Source organism: Papilio polytes, unplaced genomic scaffold (genome assembly GCF_000836215.1).
Source record: "Papilio polytes unplaced genomic scaffold, Ppol_1.0 DF824493.1, whole genome shotgun sequence".
Lineage (NCBI taxonomy): Eukaryota > Metazoa > Arthropoda > Insecta > Lepidoptera > Papilionidae > Papilio > Papilio polytes.
Genome location: NW_013524711.1, coordinates 100,752 through 108,911, shown reverse-complemented (window position 1 = coordinate 108,911; position 8,160 = coordinate 100,752). Strand labels below are relative to the sequence as shown.

Below are 8,160 nucleotides of genomic sequence, written 5' to 3'. Positions count from 1 at the left end.
AAAATGGCGAAGCGACCGTTGCCCAACCTTAATCGACAATATTTCTTGGTATTGTTACATTAAATTAATACTACGATCACACAGAAAACAGGCGTGAAGTGGAAGCAATTTTGGATTCTATTTCTGATGATTACTTTGGAAACATAAATGTCATTGTTCAGAGTGGTAGTGCCCGCTTTAACGTCTTCGCACGGATAGACCGCCTCGTCACCAGCAATACCACGCCCATACAGAAAACAGGCGTGAAGTGGAAACAGTTCCGCGTTTTGTCTGATGAGTGTGGTCCTGGAGCCTTAATTTTAGTCCCTTTCCCTTTCCACCCTTTGCTTAAGAGGAAGAATGGGAAGGAAAAGTGGATTTGACGGTGGAGGAGACTCATTTTTCATTTTTCTTGTTATAGATTGCAGAAACTCCGCCTTTACCGCCAGAACCTCCTAAAAAGATACCACCTCCGTAAGCAATATAATATTAATTTTTGCTTAGATTCCAGAATCAAAATATAGTCTAGTACTTTAAAATCACTCAGTAATAATGTTGCTTGAAATTGCTTTAGTAGTTTTTGAGTTTATTTATTACTAACTGTTTCTAGTGTTTTCGTCCGCGTTGAATTAAAAAAATATAAAAATACAGCCTACATTACTCAGGGATAAAGTAACTTTCCTACAGTGCAAGATTTTTTTAAATCGGTGAAATAGTATTTGAGTTAGTTTCCTCTACATAATATTAGTACACACATATAAGCACTAGATTTGAATTACACTTGTTGATATTTAGTTTTGAATAAATATTATATGAAAAAAATTACAGGACAAAAACTAAGGAAACAGAATTAATGAAGGACACAGAAGTTTTAAAAAATAAAGATATTGAAACAGATTCTAGACAATTAAATACCTCGGAGTTTACAAATGTTTTGCCAAACTCCAATATTGTATTGGCATTAGGCCCTGAAGAGGATTTATGCATGGTGCCTGCGATAACTGTGGACGGAACCAACGGTATTAACTTGAAAAGCCAAAAAATAACAATAATACCGGAGAAATTATTTATGAATATAAAAAAAACACAAAACGATGGAAAAATAATCAAAGTGAAACCGCAATATTATTCAAAAAGGTACAGGGATTTAGTGTTGCCGAGATTTTTTCAAAAGAAAAGACACGATGATTTTTTAATGTCGAAAATTTTGCAAAAAACAACACAAGAGGATTTACCTTTACCGCAGTTGACGAAAATACAACAAGAGTTGCCGTTACCTAAATTTAAACAAAAAAAGCCACAAGATAAGGGAAAAGTAAAAAAAAATGAAGCTACATTACCTCTTATAGTTGACTGTAGAACGGATAAAACTGCATTTAGTGAAGAAATTAAAAAAACTGACAATTCAGTGTCACATGTGAAACTTCCTATCAGAACAAACTCTGCGGTAGATTGGGAGGATAAAATCCCTATAGAAGTTATTTCATTCGCGGTAAGTGATATAAACTAGCTTTTGCCCGCGACTCTGCGCGGAATTAAAAAACAAAAGTAATTAGCTGATGTGCTCAGAATATCCACTACATATATGACAATCGAGATCTTTTAGGCAATTTAGGATACAAATTCACAAACATATAAAATTTCGCTTTTTTGATATACTAGCTTTCGCCCGCGACTCCGTCTGCTCGAAAATAAAAAAAAACAAATTCAAGTATTTCTAATTTCATGTAGATCCGTTCAGCAGTTTACGTTACAAATTCTAACAAACATCCATCTAAACTTTGCATTTGTAATGTTAGTAAGAAGTAAGATATTAACGTTTTCAGATTAATATATTTTTTTTATTATAGGACGATGATTGAATCTAACGTCGAAGAAAACACCGAAAGAACAAGCAAAATAATAAGATTGTTTTATTATACATAATGATTTTAATTTATTCTGTTAGAAAATTGAATTTTTTTCACATGGTAATACCGATAGCGCTAAAGCGAACTATTTGACAAATGTCAAATTACGTATTTGACAATTGTCAAATTATTTGACATTAGCTTTGATGCAGGTTTTTATATTTTTAATGTATAAAGCTATAAAATAAAGTTATAGTAGAAATAGTGTAAGGATTATTGTAAAAGATGTGTTTATGATATTTTGTTGTGTTTTTTTATTTTATTTTTAAAACAGAAACAATAGATTGTGATAAATTCGCCTGCATTTGTCTTTACAAAATACTTACGATACTTACGACTTTATAAGATACTTTTATCTATACTATTATAATAAAACGTAAACACACACTTATTTGTTACCTAAGATGTCGACAATCACAGCATATTTTCCAACAACTCTTTCTTTAATAAAAAACCCTACACTTACGTCACGCTTTAGGCTATATATTTTCACGCCGTTAAACTTAGGGGTAAATATTTTGGTTAAAAGCCCTAATGTGGGAAAGGGACCATAAGTTGTTGCCAACATCGAGGTTGCCATGGTTTGACATGTCATGTCACTTTGACATTTGCCATTGATAATTTGACAAATGTGAGCAATAAAATGAAAATTTTATAACTTTATGCGGATGAAGTCGCATGGGAACAGCTAGATATTTAATATTTGTTGTCAGTATGTATAGTGCAATATGGATCTTGTCTTTGTGAAATTGACAAGGCGCCTTAGACCTTTTAGATGATATACCACGACCACACAGAAGACAGGCGTGAAGTGGAACCAATTCCGCGTGCAATCGGATAAGTGTCGTGCCGGAGGCCTAATTTTAATCCTTTTTCATTCCCACTCTTTTTCTTTTAAGAAAAGAATGGGAAGGGAACGTGGATTTGACGCTGGAAGAGTCACATAGGAAGGGGAAATATCCTCTTTATGTGCGTGTCCTCCGTCGGTTAAGGGTAGGCAGCGCATCCCATACTGCGAATCTCTATGTGTAGCGGTTGCTTCGCCATTTTGGCGGATTCAAGTGGCCGCTTGTTCGTTTGCCACCTTATTAAAAAATAGGGTATCCAGAAAGGTAGTATTTCAGAATTTAGGTCAAATTCTTCAGTCTTGAATACAAAAACGCAAATTGTAAACCTTGTACCTTGTAATGTAACTAGAAAATGCTCTTTACCACCGTTTATAAAAGCCAAACTAGTAATATAAAACTAATTTCTTTGATTACATTAGATATGTAAGTAAAAAAATGACTAAAACGCCCAATATTGCATTTTATATTCTCAGTTGAATTTAATAAACAGTTACAAGTGATTTATGATTCTATTTCGTTAATGTTTTGTAATTAAGATAGCTTATGTATTGTTTTTATGATTACATAAATATTTAAAAGTAAATGGGGTTTTTTATTTATCATATTTCGAGAAAACTTGTACCACATATTCAAGTTTAAATGTTAAATGATAGGTCTAAATAGTTATTTAAAATATCGTTACTAACAAAATAACTTACAGATTGTCAAATAAATAATCTTTGTTAATTTCAATTCATGTCAAGGTTATTTAATCTATATTGTCATTGTCAGCACGAAAAATGTCAATGTACTGTCAAAACATGAATCTGGATGTGTTTGAAATTTTTGAAAAAAATAAGAATATGAGCTAGTATGTGTAATTTTTGTTTGAAAATATAGTTTTTCTAGCACAATGTCCTTTCCGAAGATTGAAGGTTATGTGGTAACTGAGAAATTAGGCTCAGGGAGTTACTCAACAGTATACAAAGCTATAACAAAGGTAACGAATCTATGTAAATAATGTTTTGTGTACATTTGGCTTTATCTATTTTAAACAGCTTTTTCTCGAGTTTTATTATAGTGTTAAACTGAAATTAGATTTAAACAAAGAAACATGGTATTAGACTATTTTTTATACGTTTGTTACAATTAAGTCTTCAAACATATGTTACGTACTAATTTTGAAGAAAGCGAAGATTAATACAACTGTTGTATTAACAAAAAAAAACCCTCTAGAACTACATGAAATAGACTGGCAATCAAATTTCAACAACAGTTGCAGAAATAAAATAAATATAAAAGTCAAATCTTTCCTATGGGAATCAATCTCATTTCTCTGTTTAGACTGTTTTTTACGTATATACCAAAATTCAATAAAAGCCAATAAGCTATTGTGAAGATACCTCGTAACAAACATTCATACATCCATCTAAACATCACCAGGTCACTATATGTCCCCACTGAGGGATTCTTACCCTAAGTTGGCTTACTTTCATACCCTAAGGGAGCTTACCCTAAGTTACAATGACTAGGTCTTAGCCAAACATTCTGGTCAGTCAGGTTGACTTCACACATATCTTTGAATTTCGTCATCAACATGTGGGGGCATCACAATGTTTTCCTTCACCATTGGAATATCGGGTATATTATAAACTTATGAAATTCAAAAATAACATTGGTACAGTGGGATTCGAACCCAAGACATATGGAATACTAGTCGCATGCTCAAACCCCTGAGCCACCAATGCAATCTAAACATTTGCATTTATATTAATAAGTTTGCTAAAAACATATGGATCTGAATATTGGGCAGTAAAAGGGATGGATGAAAGGAGAATACATGTGGCGGAAATGCGAATGTTAAGATGGATGTGTGGGTTAACACAATTGGATAAGATACGAAATGAGTGTATTAGAGGAAGTTTGAGAGTAGCCCCAGTGGTTGAGAAAATAAGGAGTAAAAGGTTAGAGTGGGAGCATGTTATGAGATGGGACGAATCGCATGTAACAAGATGGACGTTAGTTATGAATGTGGAAGGGTACATAGGTAGAGGTAGACCTAGAAAGAGATTGATGGATTGCGTGAATGATCAAGAAGGGAGTGATGACTGAGATGACGGATGATAGAGTGCTTTGGAGTACGAAAACACGGTGTGCCGACCCTACGGGAGTAGGAAAAAAAGACTGAAACAATATATTTTCTTACCATTCCAGGTTGGAGCGAGATCAACAGTAGCTATCAAATGTATAGACAAATCCCGTGTGAAGCATTCGGGGACTGCAGTGGACAATCTGATTACAGAGATACGCTTGCTGAAGACACTCTCCCATCCTCACATTGTACATATGAAGCAGTTCACGTGGGATGACAGGTACAGTAACACTATGTGTGTTTTCCTTTATACTATCCTGTACATCTAAAAATAATCATCAATCATCCCGAAATCTAGATTTTTTTTGATATTACAAACAGATGCTCCGATCTATACTATTATAATAAAACGTAAACACACACTTCTTTGTTGTCTAAGATGTCAGCAGTTGCAGTATATTTTTGAACAATTCACTTTTCAATAAAAAGCCTTACACTTACCTCACACTTAAGGCTATATATTTTCACGCCATTAAACTTAGGAGGTAAATATTTTGGATAAAAACCCGAATGTGGGAAAGAGACCATAAGTTGCTGCCAACATCAAGAAAGAAAGATTGCCAAGTTTTGTCATGTCATGTCATGTTGACATTTGTAATTGATAATTTGACAAATGTAAACAATGAAATAAAATTTTCATAATTTCATGCGGATGAAGCCGAACGGGAACAGCTAGTTTTATTATATGTATAGATAAATATTTTAATTACAGAAATATCTACATAATAATGGAGTATTGCTGTGGGGGTGATTTATCTAAATATATTCAGCGGTATGGGAGAGTTCCTGAGAAACAGGTTATTCACTTTGACGGTACCAGTTTTAGCACTACTAGCACCCAGGGCGAGTATTCTACGCCCTAAAGTTAGAGCACATAGATTAAATGCATTTTATTAAGTGATAAAACTTTAAAACTATGCTAAATAGTGGAGTAGCGCCCTTCTCTGTCCATCGCCCTGGGCCACCCTAAAGCCTGAACTGAACTTTGAGCCCAAAGATTAAGTTTTTTTAGAAAATTTTTTTAGTTAGTCAAATGTTTTTTTAGGAGATTAAAATTAAAAGTAATGTTATTTAGTTGAAAATTTATTTTCCAGGTTCTCTATTTCTTGCAACAACTTGCCTCAGCTCTAAAGTTCCTGAGAGAGAAAGGTAATTATTATAGTATGTGATTTTGAAATTGTGGGAAAGAGAAAAGGATATACAAAATGTTTATTGCTATCGCACAATAATGTTTGTTTCGTGTTTGTTTTTAAAAGAGTATTTATTTCAGAGTTATTTTTTTCAAAGAGTTATTTTGTCCAAAGAGTATTTATTTCAAAGAGTTATTTTGTCCAAAGAGTATTTAATTGAAAGAGTTCTTTTTTCCAAAGAGTATTTAATTGAAAGAGTTATTTTTTTCAAAGAGTATTTATTTCAAAGAGTTATTTTGCCAAAGAGTATTTAATTGAAAGAGTTCTTTTTTTCAAAGAGTATTTAATTGAAAGAGTTCTTTTTATCAAAGAGTATTTGAAAAGTTCGATTCTTTATTCGATTATTAATTTCAAGCATAAAATTATTATTTTTTGTTCCAGGTGTAGTCCATATGGATCTGAAACCCCACAACCTGCTGCTACACAAAGGTTCTGATGGGAAGTACATACTCAAGGTTGCCGATTTTGGGTGAGCAGAAGTATACCTAGTATTTGAATTAGCACATTTTTTAGAACAGTATGTTTGTTTACAATATACAAAGACTAACAAAAATTAACTAAAAGATAATTCAACTAGCTTTCGCTTGCGACTCCTGTCGCGTTGAATTAAAAAACAAAAGTAAGTATCCTATGTGTTCATACTATCCTCTACATGTATGACAATCATCGAGATCCGTTCAGTATTTTAAGATACCAACTATAACAAACATCCATCCATTTTCATTCACAATATTAGTAAGATTAGTAGTGTTTGTGTAGATTATACCTTTCAGTAAGATACCATTGTATCATTCTGGAGATATGAAATTCTTTGAACAACTTAGATACCGGTTTTATTCCTATAATGTGACATGTACTCCTACAAAATGGGGGAGGGGGAGCGAGTCCCCCTATGTACAAGGGGAAGGGGGCTGCGATTCTCCCTATCGTAGTGCACACGCTGGCAGTGGGGAGAGCCACACCCCCTTTCATAGTGTAAATAGGGGAACGGGAAATGTCATATCCTATCCTAGTGTGTGCGGAGAAAAGGGGGAGCTTTAGTAGTGTACTTGGGGAAAGGGGGAGTGTCACCTCGTATTTTATTGTACACGAGGGAATGGGGCGAGTGTCACCTCCTATCATCGTGTGCGCTGGAAAAAGGGGGGAGCGACTCTAGTAGTGTGCATGGGGGAGGGAGGTGTGTCACCTTCAAATATCGTAATGTACAAACGAGAAAAGGAGTGTCACCTCCTATTGTAATGTACACACGGGAAGGGGGGAGTGTCAGCTCCTACCGTAATGTACACACGGGAAGGGGGAGTGTCAATTATCGCAGTATACACGGGAGAAGGGGGGAGTGTCACCTAGCGTAGAGCAGGAGAAGGTGGAGGTTGTAAGGCAGTGGGTGCGGCGCAGGTTCGCGCAGCACGTGGCGGGCGCGGGGCAGCGCTGCCTGCGCGGCTCGCCGCTCTACATGGCGCCCGAGATGCTGCGCGGCCACCACGACGCCAGGGTCGACCTCTGGAGCGTCGGTCAGACATCCACATCTATGTCCTTACCATAATAACCTTACTTCCTTAATGTTGGCAACTCTTTGCCATATGAAGGTTTTTAAATTTATTTACCCCCTAAGTCTAATAAAGTAAAAATGTAGCCTAAAGCGTGTAAGTGTAGGGCTTTTTTTAAAGATAGGATTATTCAAAAACTATACTGTGTTTACTGACATCCTACTGTACGAAGTAATGTGTGTTTACGCTTTATAGCGTTTATTTACTAGCTTTTATCCGCGACTTCGTCCTCGTGGAATAAAAAAAAACAAAAGTGTGTAGCCTATGTGTTTTTCCAGATTATTCTCTACATCTATGTCAAATTTCATCAAAATCCGTTCAGCAGTTTAGGCTACAAACTAACAAACATCCATCTAAACTTTCGCATTTATAATATTAGTATGATATAGAAGTATATATATATATATATATTAGTTAATTATTACAAACATATACAGGTGTGATAATGTACGAATGTTTGTTCGGTCGCGCGCCGTACTCCTCCGCTACCTTCAAGGAGTTAGTCGACAAGATACAACGACAAGCACCTATTGAGGTAATACTAATAACTAGCTT

At 35.0% G+C, this 8,160-nt stretch overlaps 2 protein-coding genes across 3 annotated transcripts in view; both read left to right on the top strand.

The window, feature by feature from the left end:
• LOC106099257 overlaps positions 1-2,311 on the top strand; it is a 5,110-nt gene extending 2,799 nt beyond the window's left edge. Inside the window, exons 4-6 of one of the 2 annotated variants that reach the window (XM_013277857.1) lie at positions 401-453; positions 808-1,471; positions 1,830-2,311. In XM_013277857.1, the coding sequence (XP_013133311.1) occupies positions 401-453; positions 808-1,471; positions 1,830-1,841 (729 nt within the window). In that variant the 3' untranslated portion in view covers positions 1,842-2,311. The remainder of the gene's footprint in view (positions 1-400; positions 454-807; positions 1,472-1,829) is intronic. The other variant, XM_013277777.1, reaches the window with a different exon arrangement.
• Positions 2,312-3,516: 1,205 nt separating this feature from the next.
• LOC106099196 (serine/threonine-protein kinase ULK3-like) overlaps positions 3,517-8,160 on the top strand; it is a gene marked incomplete at its 3' end in the record, with an annotated part of 6,834 nt that continues 2,190 nt past the window's right edge. Inside the window, exons 1-7 of the mRNA XM_013278038.1 lie at positions 3,517-3,716; positions 4,931-5,088; positions 5,581-5,665; positions 5,963-6,017; positions 6,440-6,527; positions 7,454-7,569; positions 8,043-8,140. Coding sequence (XP_013133492.1) covers positions 3,630-3,716; positions 4,931-5,088; positions 5,581-5,665; positions 5,963-6,017; positions 6,440-6,527; positions 7,454-7,569; positions 8,043-8,140 — 687 coding nt within the window. The remainder of the gene's footprint in view (positions 3,717-4,930; positions 5,089-5,580; positions 5,666-5,962; positions 6,018-6,439; positions 6,528-7,453; positions 7,570-8,042; positions 8,141-8,160) is intronic.